Source organism: Sebastes fasciatus, chromosome 12, assembly GCF_043250625.1.
Source record: "Sebastes fasciatus isolate fSebFas1 chromosome 12, fSebFas1.pri, whole genome shotgun sequence".
In the NCBI taxonomy this organism is placed as follows: Eukaryota; Metazoa; Chordata; class Actinopteri; order Perciformes; family Sebastidae; genus Sebastes; species Sebastes fasciatus.
In genome coordinates this window covers 33,620,202-33,638,428 of record NC_133806.1, presented here as the reverse complement: position 1 = coordinate 33,638,428, position 18,227 = coordinate 33,620,202, and the positions used below count along the sequence as shown (strand labels likewise).

Sequence of the window (18,227 nt, the reverse complement as noted above, 5' to 3'; positions counted from 1 at the left end):
CAACCCTAATTGATAGAAACAGTGCTCAGTCTAATGCAAACCAATCCAATACCACAACTAACTACACAACTGTAAACAAGCAGAACATTATAAGCTTCTCAAAGATATGATTTATTACAAGGCTGATGTACTGGATTATATTAGATTATACACCTAATAAACTGAGTCATGTCTGTAATTATCTACACTTTAGCGTACGTACTGTTTACTGTCAGGGTGACACCATGTCTATAAATACTACTGCTCACCCGATGAGTGAGAAAAAGACGGAGGGTTGTTTCAGTTAAATCATGTTTTTTATTTATTTATTTAATGCTATTATATTTATTGTTTTACATATTTAGAATCTTGCTATATTTTTATGGATCTTTTTGCATCTAACATGATTTAACCTAACAATTTTCTGTCTTTTGCTGTCTCTCCCCTCTTCCTCTTTCAGGTATGCAGTGAATAACCTCTGTACATCCAAGTGTGTGGTTCTGGTTCAGACTGCCACCTGTCCAGTGCTCGAGACATCACCACCAGTTAGGTCCGCTCCAGTCCCAATGGCTGGTCTTGCTTTAAATCGGTAACCGCTCGGCGCCAAGCTGGACCCGAAGACGTCGCCTCCCCACACCTGTTCCTGCTCCTCTGCCCCGCCCCCTAAACAGTCTTCCGAACACACCGGGAGGCTCCGCGACCCGGGGCTCCGACTGGCCTGCGAAGAGGAGGAAGAGGAGGAGTATGTCAGTGAAGCAAGTCTGCCGGCTGCACTCCAGGAGTTCACGGCCACCTACAGAGATGCAGAGACCATCACTGGTAATGTTGCATGCATACGTTTATAACCATCGGTAGACACAACTTACTGGAATCCATTTGGCAGTGTTGAATCAGTGCTAGATGCATACATATTATACATAATTCAGCTGTCAAAAATACTCTCCTTCAATAAAATAGTCAATAAAACTGTATCGAAGCTGTATATCAGAATTGAACCCAATTCAAAGTATGCAGTAATAACAGTCCACTATCTGTAATGGTTCTGGACTCAGCTGGGAGGAACATTGTAGGCTGAGGGAGCTGGTGTGATGGTGAGATGGTGAGAGTGAGGCATGTGGCGCTGTGAGAAACTCTCCCTCTCTGTGACCCTTTTCTAATGTCACATCCTGTCAGTGAAGCAGCTCCAGGGGACCTCAGCTCTGTATATGAGAGGAGCTCCCAGTGGACTGTCTCCGTCAACTCCTTCTTCTCTTTGTTTCTCTCACCACTCATCCTTCTCTCCAAGCGAGCCGAGGGGACACTAATGTCTCGTCTACAGTGGTCACAGCTTAGCTGTTCTGTGGCCCGTCTCCTTCCTCTTTACAGTCTGACTGAGCCCAAATATCTGGCAGACGCTTTTAACAACTGAAGTGATAAAAGATGAATGGATATTGATTCTAATGTTTTTCTTATAGACTTAATCATGCAGCAGATTGTCCCAACCAGGAAACGCACAAACACTAATGACAGACAAACCTTTTACAATCGGAATGTTACGACAGACTCCAGCAGAGAGTGTGGGACTACGATGTAGGGATGTCCTTAATTAACCGTTTAACCGTTAACCGACATTAAGCATTTTAACCGATTAACTCTATCGGATAAAACGGTTAAAAGAAATGTTAATAATTAACTCAAAAGCTGAGCGGCTCAGAGGAGCTCCGGTCTCTGGCTCGTTTGAGCGGAGCGGAGGAGTTGTAGTTTCGTAGCATTTATTCACCGACAAATAAACTACACACACTGCTACATCTACGTTCACAGCTAGAACGCCACCAACAACCTCACACTCACCACCAACACACACACACAGTCTGTTGGAAACTCGCTAAAGTTACGCAGACTATGTACAGCGGCGGCGAGCACGAAGCCTCCAGCAACGCTAGAGCTGCTAACGTAGCACAAACACACACACTGTTTGTTGGACACTCTAAAGTTAATCCGGGCAGACACACAGCTGACAACCTGCTAAACTAAACTAAATGTGCGGTGGAGACTTTTACTGGGAAAGTGGCTGCATGTCTGCGACACTACACACAGCATCGTAGCTGCTAAGTTAACGCTCCCGGACGGTGAACTGGAGACTCCCGTCAACCAATATCTGTTGTGCTCCTGCAGCTGGAGCACCGCTGCATGCAAGGCACAGATCTTGTCGTTTAACGGTTAATAATCGTTTAACGAGGGTCGCTTATCGGTTAAGAACATTTTTCAAAATGAGCATCCCTAGTTTAAATGTACACTATATTTAGTATATTTTCCCTGCTTTACCTTGCCATCACACAGCCCTTTCTGACGGGGAACTGAAGCATCGTAGCTGCTAAGTTAACGCTCCCGGACGGTGAACTGGAGACTCCCGTCAACCAATATCTGTTGTGCTCCTGCAGCTGGTACGAGACACAAATGTTGTCGGTTATCGGTTAATAATCGGTTAACGAGGGTCGGTTAACGGTTAATAATCAGTTAACGAGGGTCGGTTATCGGTTAAGAACATTTTTCAAAATGAGCATCCCCACTACGATGCATGGACATTACACTGTCAGTGGTCCCCGACCTTTTTACTTAAGAGACCCCTTTTCTACCATTGAGTTAACTGACGACCCCTGACTGAGGGACATATTTTATTGATATTTCATATTATATTCAATGAATAACAATAACAGTACAGAACAACTGATAAACTGTACAATTAGTGAACACAGTAAGTACACTAAAGAAGTTTGTCTAGAATGTGCGATTTGGATAAATTTTGAACAGATTATTTCCTGTGAATATTGCATCATTCATACTCAATAGGCCTCTTTTTTGACAAATTCAATGTAGGTTCTTCCTGACGCTTGGCCATTGTTCTTTTAGCTCTGGTTGTTTTAACTGCATACTTGCAGGCTGTTTAGCAGAAGGGGAAGGCTCTGTGAATATAACTTGTGTCCAGGTCTTCACCGTGCCCTTATCCTGAGAGACCTTAAATAATAATCCAAACTTTAAAAGGAACAATCTTATATAGTTTTCTTTACAGAAATTTATGAAATTCTGAGATATATATTTGTATATTTAAAAAAACAAAAAACAAGAATCCCTCGTGACCCTCCATGAAGCTTTGGTGACCCCTAGTAGGGTTCGGGACCCTCAGGTTGGGAACCAGTGCACTAAGTGAGTCCTTCACACCATCTTGCGTCTCTTGTGATGAAACTTCTCAAGACAATTGTTGAGTGCAGCAGTGCTATGCTTCTTTTTAAAGAGGCACTGCACACTTCAATGTGTTTTTTTGAGCCGTAAACTAAATGAAATGACTGTACTGTAATTAATATTGACATTTCTTACCAAATTTATAAAAATCTGCATTTTAAGGGCTGAAAATGTCTCAACACACCACCTAAATCAGCCAGGAACTTTGCAAGGCCAATGTTGAGACAGAGCCGACCGTTTGGGACTAATCTACCTCATGAAATGATATTAACGCCCTCTAATAGGTCACTGAGTAACTCCTGCCTCACGTAACCCGCAACCCGGAGTTAGGCTCAGACCTGGAGCTTAGGACCCTGAGGAACCGTAAGGAATGGGGACCAGAGGAAGGGAAAGGGAGCTGGCCAAAAGCCACTTCAACAAGGCCATAAGGGTTGCCAAGCACTCGTACAGCACCAGACTAAAGAGTCAGTTGAGCAGTGATGGAGACTATGGCCGTTTCTTAGACACACAAACAACAGGAAAAGACCCTTTCCTAGCACACACCCTCCCACCCTTTACCATGACCTCAGTTCCTTCCTACCCCAGTATGGATTGGGCAAGAGCCAGCATGCACTCTGGAAAGGTCAATGAGTCTATCACAGGGCTAACACATACAGATAGATGACCAGTCACAACTACAGACCATTTAGAGTTGTCAGTTCACCAGTTTGCGTCAAAATATTGATTTCTTCAGTAAGTAGCCGTGTAATAAGCAGGATAATGTACAGCTAGCGCTTTGCGTCGGGGTCTCTCATCGCCCTGTCGGGGATTCTTTCACAACAATGACCGGTTCGCTGTACATTGTCCCTTACTTAATGTAGTATTCTATGGCAATGTTGTGATCTCTAATGATTTGTATTTCGTAGTGTCAAAGTTATAAAAAGAAACAAAACATCCACTTCTGAACTCCACTTTTGAACCTTGTATTATCAGATTGGTGACATGTTAATGCAACAACCAACAGTTTAACACTTTGCATAATGGGATGGTGAAATGACATGCTGTGGTAATATCTACTGTAGTCGTGTGTATTTATCACTGAAGTCATTCTAGGGCAGTGGTCTCAAACTCAATTTACCTGGGGGCCGCTGGAGGCAGAGTCTGGGTGAGGCTGGGCCGCATCAGGTATTCCACAAAAAAAGCTTTGTTAAAAAAAAAACAATCTTCTCAAACGTCATTATTAACAGTTCTTTAACTTGAATGGGTTCTTCTGAACATGAACGGTTCTTCTGAACATGAACTGTCCTGAACATGAATGGAACATTGAAGAACATGAACGGTTCTTCTGAACATGGCCTCTATTGCGTCTCCCACTTTTCCTGAAATTGTCTGTGCTCGTCACCAACCTTTCTCTTCACTGCAGGCTTTGAAAAAGACATGATTGGGGCTGTGTGACAAGATATATATTCATTCCACTTGGTGTCACTCCGCAATAAAGTTGTGCCTGCTGTGTTTGTGTTGCTCTGCAATTACACCACCAAACCGCTAGTTGGCGGCGGCGTCTCTATGAGTTTCCTTCTTCTTCTTGTACTACAAACAGAAACTGAGCGGAGTTGGAGCTAATAACTGTTGAACCACAGAACTTTTACTGACATTACTGGTACGCCGAAAAGAGAAAATATATCTGAGTCGATTTGTGTGAACAATCATTGAAAAGATCGAGGTAGAGAGAAGTTGAACTTTCTGTGGTTGTCCGGGGTCCTGGACGCTCAGCATCGCTGAGAGACTGGACCAATCACAGCTGTTGCGGTCTACGTCGCCGCGACGTGTAGTTACATTTCTGGAGAGGTGCACGTCAGGCTACGGCGTCGATTCAACGCAGAAGTATAAATCAAGCTTTAATCAAGCTTATGCGATGTTACACGGGCGCCGCCATAGTTGTTGTGAAATGTTTCTCTGCTTGCATCAAGCCCGGCCGATTGCCCGCCCCCGGGAGCCATATACCCCACTGTGATTGGTAGGTCCGTTCAGCTCGGGCTCGCGCAACAAAGGGACCTTCCACGGCAAACTGCCATTCACATAAAACTCGCGGGCCGACGGCGCCTGGTTAGCTCAGTTGGTAGAGCGGGCGCCCATGTAACAAGACTTGGTCCTGACCGCGGCGGCCCGGGTTCGAATCCGGCCTGTGGCCCTTTCCGCATCCACTCTCTCTCTCCCCCCTTTCCAAGACTCTATCCACTGTCCTGTCAATAAAAATGAAAAAATGCCCCCAAAAAAAAAAACGTTATAAAAAAAAAAATTTGCGGGCCGCACTAACATTAAACTTTCATATCAAGGTGGGGGCCACAAAATATCGTCTTGCGGGCCGCAATTGGCCCGCGGGCCGCGAGTTTGAGACCCCTGTTCTAGGGCATGACAGCTGAGCAGGTTTAGGTCAGTGCTGCCATCTGCTGGTATGATAGGATTACTAGAACAAACCCAACTCTCCATTAGAATCTGTTGCATTTAAACTTCTTTCTTGTCTCTTTATTTGCTTCTGTCACGTCTCCCTGCCTCACTCACTAGTTGAACACTTCCTCGCCGAGGGAGTGTGTGTGTGTGTGTGTGTGTGTGTGTGTGTGTGTGTGTGTGTGTATGTGTGTGTGTGTGGGAGTGTATAATTTCACTAAGTCTAGAGGATGAATGAACACAAAGAGCTGAATAGAGCAGCTCATTGCCATGGGGCAGTTCCTGGGCGTGGGGTTAATTCTCCGTGGTTACCAGCCAGCGGTGATGTAAAGAGTTGAGTAACTGTGGAAATTATGGGATGCTTGGTGAGGAGAGGGAAATCAGGAGCAACCAACCAACCAGGCAGACAGACGGAGAGAGGACAGAGGACTTTGAGTGAGACGGAGGAGAAGTTACGTAAGCGGTCAAACAGAGTTGCTGAGTCTGCTTCCTGACTCTGATCAAATCACCGCATGAGAAAACATCTATTGTGATGTAATGTTTAGACCACACACACACACACAAACACACACACACACACACACACACACACACAGTAGAGGCAGAGTCAGGTATGTGTTGTGTGGAGCCCGTCTCTAAATGTTGTCGACTTTAATGGAGCAGTGTAGTCATTTTGTAGGATTTTAAATGAACTTGGGGTCTCTCAGATGTATGCCACATCTGACCGTGTTGCCATGGATACAGTGTTTATGTACATGAAAAGTCTGAATCACCCAACGCAGAACCAACAGCAAGGAGACTGGCTGGCTCTGTACTTGACATAACCGGCTGAACAAAGACAACAACCCTTACTTGTTTTCTCTCTTTGTTATTCAGGCTCATTTTTCCGGCTGATGAAAGCAGCGGTGGTGTTGATGTTGTTGGTGTTGTTGCATGTTTTCATATCTGATACGGCCACATGTCCTGTCATGTCCGTGCCTCCTCACTTGATTGTTGCCAGCTCTTGTATCTGTCTTATGTTACTCAACAGGAGCTAGATATTTTAACAAGAATAAAAAATACTTTTACAACTTGTTAGCCAGTTTGTATATTTAGGGCTGTCAAAGTTAACGTGATAACTTTGACGATGCGCCTTAACGCATTCATTTTAACCTCACTAATTTCTTTAACCCACTAACACAACTTGCAATTTTTAGGTTGTAGCGGCTCAGTTTCATATCATATATCATAGTTTCATATGGTATCATAGTAAACTATAAAACCTAATGAATCCATCGGTACCAGCCATGTCATACTAGCTTGTCATGAAAGAGGTTAAATAATGCTCCAAACTTACACTAAATTTTGGCGAGGAAAAACTGTCATGACCATTTCCAAAGGGGTCCCTTGACCTCTGACCTCCAGATCAGTGAATGTAAATGGGTTCTATGGGTACCCACGAGTCTCCCCTTTACAGACATGCCCACTTTATGATAATCACATGCAGTTTGGGGCAAGTCATAGTCAAGTCAGCACACTGACACACTGACAGCTGTTGTTGCCTGTTGGGCTGCAGTTTGACATGTTATGATTTGAGCATATGTTTTATGTTAGGGGTTACTGGACAATATCTGTCATTGTGTTGTGTTGTTAATTGATTTTCAATAATACATATATACTGTACATACATTTGCATAAAGCAAGCATGCCCAAGCATATGTCCACTCCCATGTTGATGAGAGTATTAAATACTTGACAAATCTCCCTTTAAGTTTCATTTTGAACAGAAAAAATGTGAGATTAATTTGCAATTAATTTGCGATTAATTGCGATTCAATATTTGAATCGATTGACAGCCCTAATTATATTCCATTTAACCCATTTTCTCTTTTGTTGTTTTGTCATACAAAAATATATTGGGTTACTTAAAGGGATAGTTGGGGTGTTTCTCATTGGGGTTGTATGAGGTATTTATCCATAGTCAGTGTATTACCTACAGTAGATGACGGTCAGCAAAACCCCTGTCATTTTACCTCTCAGAACACGGGGGTTGCTGGTCTACCTCAGTCTCCATCGGTTAGTTTGTTTGTGTTATTATGTGACTTTGGTAGGTTCGGATTCTCCAAAGTGACATAATATCACAAACAAACTAACAAATGGAGGCAGTGGTAGATCATCAAAATTAAATTTTTTTTCAATGGAGTCTGGTGGCTTTGGTGAGAGCAGAGATGGACACAACGGCTTCAGTTCCCCGTCAGAAAGGGCTGTGTGATGGCAAGGTAAAGCAGGGAAAATATACTAAATATAGTGTACATTTAAACTAGGGATGCTCATTTTGAAAAATGTTCTTAACCGATAAGCGACCCTCGTTAAACGATTATTAACCGTTAAACGACAAGATCTGTGCCTTGCATGCAGCGGTGCTCCAGCTGCAGGAGCACAACAGATATTGGTTGACGGGAGTCTCCAGTTCACCGTCCGGGAGCGTTAACTTAGCAGCTACGATGCTGCGTGTAGTGTCGCGGACATGCAGCCACTTTCCCAGTAAAAGTCTCCACCACACATTTAGTTTAGTTTAGCAGGTTGTCAGCTGTGTGTCTGCCCGGCAGAACTTTAGCAGTACATTGCTTTGGCTCCAAGCGGTAACTTCTGTCTGCTTCTCCAAGCTCGGGTTGCATCTACTGACTATGGATTAGTAGCTCATACAACCCCACTGAGAAGCACCTGAACTATCCCTTTAATGGTAAACTGAAATCACTGAATACCAGTAGGATTAAATTCAAATTCCTCCAGTAAACCTGCCTCTTTTTCTGATATTCCATTAGTTGATATTCATAATGATCCCTCCCTATGTTATATTCATCTTGCATATTGTTTAAAAACCCTGCAAAATGTTCAACAACTAATCAGAAACACCAGCTCACACTTTAGTATCTACTAAATGTGAAGGTGGAACTGATTGGGATCAGTTTCTCTGATGAGGTCAAATGGTCAGCTTCGCTCCCTCTTGACTTGAAGCAACACACGACCACATCTTGTGCAATCATAAAGCATCGAAATCACAAGTACAAGGACCTCTGCTAGCTGCTGTTCTCTTTAAAACTGTGTTTGGAGTTATTATGTTTGGACGTGTGCCGCTGCATCTGACCCCTAGGATTACTAGTGGTGACGTTAGTGAAGAACGACACACACACACCTACGAGGCTCAGAGATTTACAGGGTTAGTGACATTTGAACACCTCGGTGCAGCCTCCCACACACAGATCTTGTAGGCTGCCAGTGATATTTGACCACGCTGACGTACTCTCGTGTATTTCATGTGCTAACTCCGTGACCAGCGGCGGCTTTCAACTGTAGCCGTCTAATTGTGGACCGGGTTGTGCTGCAGCTCCACGAGAACACCACTGAAGTCTCTGGTTCTAAGTGTTAGTGGATTATAGTTTGTCCTAGTCATGTCCATTCTTTATACTTTTGTCATGAAAGGCACATAGAGTGTCTGGAAACAGCATGCACCTGCTCTTTCTCAAATATATAGACATAGAGTGCAGTGCTGCATTCAAACTATCCAAAATATCTATTTATAATATTTAATTTATAATATCAATCAATATCAAATGCAGTCATTCTTCACCAGAGTCAGACATCAAGTCAGAATTGTTACTAAAAGCTGATATAAACATTTCTAAAATAAAACTGATCATTGATCCCTTAGAGCTGCATCCAATCATTGATTAGTTGTTAATCACCAACTATTTAGATAATAGATTAATCAGTTTGAGTACATTTTGAAGAAAAAGAAAGTCAAAGTTCTCTGATTCCAGCTTCTTCAATGTGAATATGTTCTGGTTTCTTTCCTCCTCTGTGACAGTAAACTGAATATCTTTGAGTTGTGGACAAAACAAGACATCTTGATGACGTAATCTAGGCTTTGGGAAACACTGATCGACATTTTTCACCTTTTTCTGACACTTATAGACCAAACAACTAAACCATTAATCGAGAAAATCATCGAGCGATTAATCAACAATGAAAATGATTGTTAGTTACAGCCCCTAGATCCCTTTGTACTATTTATTTTTATATCTAAACTACTTGTGAAACACCATAACCACTCAAATTAACAGGGAATTGTATAACTAAAGTGCTTAGTGTCGCTATTAGTCTTCTTCTAAGACCTTTAACAACAAGCTTAGGAACAAATTGACTCCTATCGGTGCCATTCAGTGACAAACATTTGTAGGATTTTGTGAAAAACACACCTAGTGGGTTTTTGGCAGTTCTCCTTCTTCTTCTTCTTCTTCTTCTGCAGCTTTGCTTGTGTTCTACAGACCATGATTACTGCTGAGAGAGAGAGAGAGAGAGAGAGAGAGAGAGAGAGAGAGAGAGAGAGAGAGAGAGAGAGAGAGAGAGAGAGTGTGTTGAGTTAGCTGGAAGGAAGAGTCCAGCTGGGTTTGTTGGCTGTCAGAGTGAGGAGTTTAGAGAGAGAGAGAGAGAGCCTCGGGGCGGTCCATGTGGATATCGTCATTGGCATGACAGGCATGACGAACCAGTTTGGCTCGGGTCTCTTCTCCTCTTCACTCCTCCCTCCCTCTTTTCCTGTCTCTCACACTCACTGTGCCGTCCTCTGAAACTTTGAGCACCCTCTCTCTCTCGTTCTTCCCGTCTCTCACCCTCCCAACACTCTTTCTCTCTCTTTCTCTCACCTCTCCGTGTTACTTCTTGCGACCTTGCCCTCTCCTGGTCCAGTGGAAAATGTGATTGGAGGGCAGCAGAGCTGGTGGTTGTCGGGCTTCAGGCACCATGAGTGAGTACACTGTGCAACAGCATGGGCTTCTGCCAGCTTCAACTGGTCTCTAGTCAAGTTCATGACGAGTCTGGCTAATATTTGGATAGAAAGAGTGAGATAGAGACAGCGAGAGAAGCTCTATCTTCCCTTTGTTTGTTTGTCTCTTAACGTCTGCCTTCCTGTCTGTCTGTCTGTCTGTCTGTCTGTCTGTCTGTCTGTCTGTCTGTCTGTCTGTCTGTGAATCAGCTGTTTGGACTTGTACAGTTCAGGGAGCATTAGGGATTTACCTTCACAAGTTAACTGTTTGTATTTTCAAGCCTGTTTAAAGGACTGAAGAATATACAACTTTAAAGCTTACAGTGTAGGTTTAAGGAATGTTTTTAAAGTTTACAATGTAGAAAGGTCAACTTGTCTCTTGAACTGTCTCTTGGCTACTCTACAGTTTACAGGAGGCAGCCATGTTGGACACAAGGGGCGTTGCACTGGGATTTAAACCTGCCCTTTACATTTGAGCAACATGAATCCAGCCCATGTGCTTGAATATACCCTTCTTCTCTTTGGTTTCTCAGTCCACTGATACTACACATAGTTATACTATACATGCAGTGTGTGTACTTGTGTGGGTCAACTGTTAGTGAGGCTGTAAGTAAGTTCTGTTTTACCACGGCCACTTCTGCTACGTTATTGCTTTGCTGTAGTTTGACCAAACTCTTAGATGTGTATTGTTATTATCAGAGTATTTCTACTGTATAGCCTACAGAATGACCTGATTTAGACTCTGACACTTGTCTGTCAGTCTTTGTGCCTTCCTGACTCGGTGTCCTCTGCACATGTTGCTGTGTTTATTGCTCAGTCTGACAGTGGCCTATTCTTACACTTGAACTTGAACTGCCTTCCTCTGGTGGCTTCTAGCTACTGCTAATGTTGGCGTGACCCTGCAGGTTGTATCTTTAAGCCAGCAGTCTATATTTACATTTGCGTATTGAACTTGAATTTCTCTTGGTCAGATTTCAAAAGAGTGAAAAAAGAAGTATTACTACTCTCCTGCTGGACATACAGTAGTCCTTCCATTGGTCATTACTGGTGGTCTGTAAAAGTTATCATCATGTGATACAGTTCATTGTCTAAAAGGAAAACACAAGTCTTACTTCAGACAGTCTGTTTGTACTTTGGACGGTCCCGGGTAACTTTTTTTGCACTCTGCAACTTTAGCGACAGAGTTTCCATTTTGATAACTGTGAAAATGATCTCCAACTAAATGAAAACTAGTGAATACATTCCTACAAGGCGCCTCTATTGATTTTACAAAAAGAGGCATTGCAAAAATTGGAAAACTGTCATGTTTGAGGCATTTTTTGACCAAATATAACACACACACACACACACACACACACACACACAAACATACCTTTTGCTGTCTACATTGACCTTTTGTCTGCACACACAGCACTGAAGGGCTTGTGCTATAATTATCCTCATCCACGTCCTATCGGCACTTATTTTAGGAGCTGAAGTGTATTGGTCATATTTCATATCAGTGCAGAGCAGAAATGTAGTGATTGTGACCAGCAACATCTCCGTCAGGATCAGCTTTGTGCAAATATTATTTGGGTCTATTTATCTTCATAATGGTATCAGGACTCCAGTAGTGTTATCCAAAAGGCACTACAGATTCCATACATTGTTCTAAAACTGAGGGAAAACTAAATACATGACGATGAAACACAAATAAAAGATAGCTCAAACTTCCTGTTGGTCTGCTGCGGTACAGTATATATATATATGTATATATATATACATATATATATAAATATATATATATATATATATATATATATACTGTATATGTTGTCTAGTAAAAAGAGTGATCATGTAAAGATTCAAGAAGATTCAAGCCACCAAGTGTGTGATTATCCAAAGACAATAATAACAATCTTACTATTCTAAATTCACACAAATTAGTCAAATCTTTGCTGGATGTTAAAATGTCCCATCTCTAACGGATGGCATTGGCAGGAATAGCAATTCAGTACTTACATCTGTGTTGAAAGCTCATTGGCTGAGCTTGCTGAATGATTCCCCAGCTGTTGTGTGTGTCTGTTTCCCCTTTTTCAACACAGTCAGTCATTCAGTCTGGATTAGCAAACTGTGAGAGACAGCATTGTTAGAGAGACAGAGACAGACAGCAGAGGAGAGAGAGACAGAAGTAGAGGGAGTTAGAGACACAGAGGACATTCTTTTTTACTGTATGTTGATTGTCATTCGATGTCTCTACTAATTCTGTCTGTCCAAGAGCTTCTCAATTCAACATTTCTGCAGAAAAAGACGACCAAAACCTAAATAGTGTGTGAACAGAGAGAATGTGCACTCTGATGTAGTCCTTATGCCCCTTTTAATAGCACACTAAACGGATGTGTGAACAGAGAGGCACATAGCTGAACGCTGAGGTAACATTATTTAGTTTTCCACAGCAGCGCACCAATGTGTCTCTCTGGTTGAATCACTGGTTCCCAGTAGAAGGCTGCTGTTGACTCTGTTAAGGAGACACATAAAGTTTGTAGAGCGGTTAAGCTGCCATGTCAAAGATGACTGCAGGTCTTTTATTATTTTACCCATTTATTAAATGGAATGAAGCTGTTTGTTTGTACATTTACTCTGCAGCTGTACTGGTCTGACTTTAGTAATAATGAGTAATTCATATGGGCTGGGATTGCATTATAGCAGCCAGAAACAGACAGATACTGTAGGATTATTTGTCAGTTGTTGCCATTTAACACAACCAAAGGAGATGAACTGTACGGCCCCAATCCAATTGACACAAATGAACCTAACCTTCATGTGGTCTCCATGTTTGAGTGTCTTCACAGTAGATGCAAGGAGTGGTGGGTTAGTTCCTTGTTTACCACTAGAGGGCATCCTATACTTGCAGATCTATGGACTGATGGCATGTCTTGTTGGAATGGAGTAGAAATGAGGAGAGAGGTTGTTACAAATACCCAAAGAAGACAATTTTGCACTCCACCAATCATAACTCTTTATCCCTGCTGAAGACAGTATTACATGTGTCCACTGCCACTAGGTAATGCCTATTTATTATGACTTCAAAACAATGTATTGTCAGAGAAAAGAGCAACTACTCTATTGTGTCTGTCTCTCTCTCTGTGCAGATGTGTGTAACAGTCCTGACTTACCGGAGCTTGAGATCATCAGCCTATTGGAGGAACAGCTGCCGGTCTACAAGCTGAGGGCCGACACCATCTTCGGCTACGACCAAGATGACTGGCTGCACACGCCGCTGGTGGAGCCCAACTCTGCCCTCGACCTGACTACCGAACAGATAGAGGAGACCCTCAAATACTTCTGTAAGTTCAGCACCATACTGTAGATCTAGATGATTTAGTGTAAAAAGACAGTGTCTAAAGTTCTTCTAAATATGATAGTGATGATTGTTGAAGTAAGAATTAGATTTTCTAATACATTAATGTAACTCTGAACAGCTGATAATAATTCCTGAGATGTTCCTGACATTGCCGTAATACCATAGACTGTATATAACAAGTGTCACCGTGACGTCACCCGTTGGTCTGTGGACTGCTGTTTTGAAACCTCGGGTTCGGCATTTTGGCCGTCGCCATCTTGTTTTTTTGTAACCAGAAGTGACACGAGAGGATGGAGCTAAGAACAACCGAACCAAACGCTGAATAAGACCTTTTTCAGGTGACTAAAAAGGTTATGATTAACTTTCATGAAGTGAAAACACTGTGAAAGGGTTCTAAGTAAAAACTTTTTAAGACAAAAACACGGACAACTTCAAGACCGGACAACGCCGTGGTAGCGACCTGTCTATCACAAGGTAGCCCCGCCCTAAAGCATCCCCTGCTTTATGGTCTATCTGACTCTAAATGGGACCATCATTTACTAAATGAACATCATGCTGTATTGAAGAAGACTTGAGACCATAAACTCATGTTTACTGAGGTAATAAATCAAGAGAGAAGTAGGCTCATTTTCTCAGAGACTACTATACAACCAGAGGAGTCGCCCCCTGCTGGCTGTTAGAAAGAACGACAGTTTAAGGGTCTTCATTGCATTGGCTTCACTTCTCAGCCCACTGGATTATACTCACAACACCAATCTTACATCAAACACCAGGGACGGATAAGTAGATTTGTAGATTTAACCTTCAGGAAACTGTTAATGGAGAATGACAATGAGGATTTAAGATTTATTCTGACTTATTGACTGAGTAGGAATCAGAGAGAGATAGAGAGAGAGAGAGATGGCCATCTGCCCATCAGTGTCGGCGGGACAGCTGACTATGGTTGCCACAACAAACATACTTGATGCGTGTCTCTCTCTCTCTTTCTCTCTCTCTCTCTCTGCTGGTTCATGTTTTGCTTCCTCTTGCACTCAGCCCTCCGTTGTGTTGTGTATTCATGCATGTGTCCACTCTCGTCTTATCAAACTAAGAGCTGCCCTGTGGTTGACGGCTACGCCAGCTGTAAACCACACACACACACCCATTTGCACACAATTGAAATCAAATAAAACACACACAAGCTCACATAAACACGTGCACACGACAAATCAAGGGAACATAAAGTGTTTTTGTTTTTTTCAACATCAATAATGCAGTTAACTAATTCACATCTACTTGAAGAGTGACTCAGGGTAAAAAAACCAGTCTAAAAATAGATGGAGCGTCTTATAAATAGTCTTAACTGAGCAGTGTAGCTTCACCTCGTTGCCCCACGCTGACACTGTCACTTTGGCCTTGACATTGATCGTAGCCAGCCAGACTAAGAGGCAGTGACAAGGTGGTGTTACATAAGAGACGGTGTGAGACTTTCTGTAAGGGGTGTTTTTGCTCAATATTAAGCATTGCTTTTATGCTTTATTATCAACATAGTTTTTCCCAGTTATCCTCATCCTGGAGGCATGTAGCTTCTCATTATTGCCTCAAACAGATGGCCGGGTATCGACACCCTAAGAGCCAGGTCATAAAGCTGTGTTTCACTGGAGCTGCATTGAGGTCTACAGTAGTACTTATGCATTTATTTATGCAACCACTTGTGCTGTCTAACATTTACCTTTACCTGGAGCTCCCATTGGTCAAATTGTGTAACAGCATTATGAATTATAATAAGGGTAATGTGCACACCATTACATCACCGAGGTGTTTATTGATAATTATTGAAGTGTGTAATCTGCTGCATGAGGAGGACATGTGTGGACATGATGACAAGGAGGCAACTGGCTAATAGAGAGCAACTTCATGTGGTCGTGACTTCACACCCACATGTCTCATTAGAAAAATAATGACTTCTGTATTATTTATATGGATAGTATTGTTTCTGCTTTTGGAACTGCAAACTTGCCCGAAAAAGTGGTCTTGGGATTTAATGATATTTTTCAATATGTATATTTTATTCCTACAAAATATGGATATATATGTCATTGTCATCCAGTAGTGACCATGTATGTATTCTTATAGAGTTATAACAAATGATGAAGTGTAAATGAATCGGTCACGGGGGTGATGTTACCTCACTGTATGTGGAGCACTTATATGTCCTCTCTGGCACATTAGCAATAAACAGTGTGACTTTATTAGCAGGAGTTAAGGGACATTACTAAAGACAGTAAGCATCAGTTTGTTAGTCTGCCTTTAGCTTGATAGCTATGGGCTGTGGCATTGTGTTAGCTTCATTCTGCAGGTATTAGTGTAATGAGCTATACTTCATCTTTCCATAATATGCACCGTGGCAATCTCTGTTAGCACTTTGAAGCTAGCTGACATTGAATTGAGCTCATATAGTCATTCAAATGGATCGTATTTTGCATTTTGCATTTGCACCGTGCATGTGCTTATTCCATCCCTCCCCTGCTAAAATGATCAACCTTTGAATGCCCGTTGTGTTCATTCATTTTGGGTTAGCCACGTCACCTCTGCCAACACTGCACTGCTCTCCTGCTAACTGCTTTTACATGCTGTGCCGCTCAGCGTCAGGCCTGGGAGTCTGAGCCTGAGTTACTATAGCAACCTCACAGAAGGACAAAGTAGAGGAGAGGGGGGGGGGGGGACGATGCTCACATACGAATGGAAGGCGGGAGCAAGCTGGCGGTACTGCTGCCTCTGATTGGCTGTAGGCGTCCTCTAACCCCGCCCACCCTACTGTGTCATGATTATCATCATTTCTGCTGCAAAACCCGTGACTGCTGCTGCTGCTGCTGCTCTCCCTCTCTCACTCTGTATCTCTGTGTTTATTGAGTCATTGTCAGAGATGCGGTGGTCCATGTGTAGAGCTCGTGCTGTCACTGAGCGAGGAATGTTACCAAAGAGAAGACTACTGTTATAATATGACCTCAGAAAGAGTCGTCCAGAGGACAGACTGGCAGGAGTACAGGAAGATGAATTGACAGGGAGCTATAAATGGATGGAGGCATGAGAGGACAGAATCTGGCACGTTTGCTGAAGCTTTGGAGTGACTGAGGAAAACTAATGGACAGAGAAGAAAGAAGACAGAGACCAAAGGACACAGACTGACAGGAAATGGCAGATTCCAACTGACATACTGGATGAGACGGTGAAGAATTAACAATGGACAAAAGGACAATAAAGTGACAACTGATGACGCAATTAACGGTCGCGTGGGATGACACGCAGAAACGGCACCACAACAAATATGGAACATAATACGCTGACAGTTTGCCGTTGATGAGGGTGGGACAGGACGGACATATGATAAGAATGGGCAGGCTGCCACAAATAATGACTGTGTGCCAGCTGGTAACTGCTAAGCATGCTGGGATAGCAGATCTGGACGCTGAGTAACGGACACCGGTAACTAGCAAGACCCCCAGCGACAACCGGTTGCCTCAAAGCATGCTGGGACATTGGGTTTGCCGGAGATGTTACACCTGAGTATGCTGGGACACTGGAGACAACACAGCTGTCTGTCAGAGCAGTGAGGATGAACAGACGAGGCCTGACCCGAGGTCAGAGGTTTGTCAAGGCAGACTACTACGAACTGGACTGGTACTATGAGGAGTGTACTGATGGTAAGACCGCTGTTTAATGCAGTGACACCGAATTCTTGAGGAGTTGACTCAAACTACTAACGGCACTGATGTTACTGGCGATGTAGACATGCTGAGAGGTTGAGTTCTACTATAGTACTTTCTGTTGGATGGTTGAATTGTGTGGGATACAGAAATTCATCTAGTGATGGTTTAGTGTAACCGCTGTGGTATACTTTAAACATACACTGACAGGACCAAAAGACCAAAAGACACAACCTGTCTAGAAACACTGACACAACAAGTGAGCTGTTTGCTGCCCAGTCCATTAGATCCCTGTGGAATGAAGCAATAAAGAAACTGAAACGGAATTAATGGTAGAAAAGAGTTCCTGGTAGGTGAGTTTGAAATAGTGCTTTGATAATGCCATGTGTAGGGCTGTAAGAAAATATTGAATATTGCAATATTATGTTTTGTGGTACTGTATTGACACTCAAAAATGTAACATGCAAAGATTAAAGCATCAGTAGGCAGATTGGAGCAAATATGATTCAAAAATGTATTTTTATAAAACGGTCGCTATAACCTGACAGTAGTGCATGAGACAGGCAACCTGAAAAAAAATCATGTTCCTCTGTGTCCTCCGGTGCTCCTAACGGCATCTGTAAGATTTCACAGACCGGAGGAAAACAAGCAGTAAGAGCTGATCTGAGGTCTGCTGTCCAGCTGCCGTTTATGAGAGCCGGCTGTCAATCACTCACCAACTCTGATCAAACGGTCAAACTAGGCAGCGCTGATCAAATATGAATCAATATTC

The 18,227-nt window shown here is 42.8% G+C and overlaps 1 protein-coding gene across 5 annotated transcripts in view; it reads left to right on the top strand.

Moving 5' to 3' along the window:
• Positions 1–586: 586 nt before the first annotated feature.
• trak1a (trafficking protein, kinesin binding 1a) overlaps positions 587–18,227 on the top strand; it is a 53,823-nt gene continuing 36,182 nt past the window's right edge. For 2 of the 5 annotated variants that reach the window (XM_074654828.1, XM_074654829.1), the window contains exon 1: positions 14,045–17,452. In XM_074654828.1, coding sequence (XP_074510929.1) covers positions 17,365–17,452 — 88 coding nt within the window. In that variant the 5' untranslated portion in view covers positions 14,045–17,364. Of the gene's footprint in view, positions 799–10,164; positions 10,409–13,557; positions 13,753–14,044; positions 17,453–18,227 lie in introns of those variants that run through there. The other 3 variants (XM_074654831.1, XM_074654827.1, XM_074654830.1) reach the window with 3 other exon arrangements.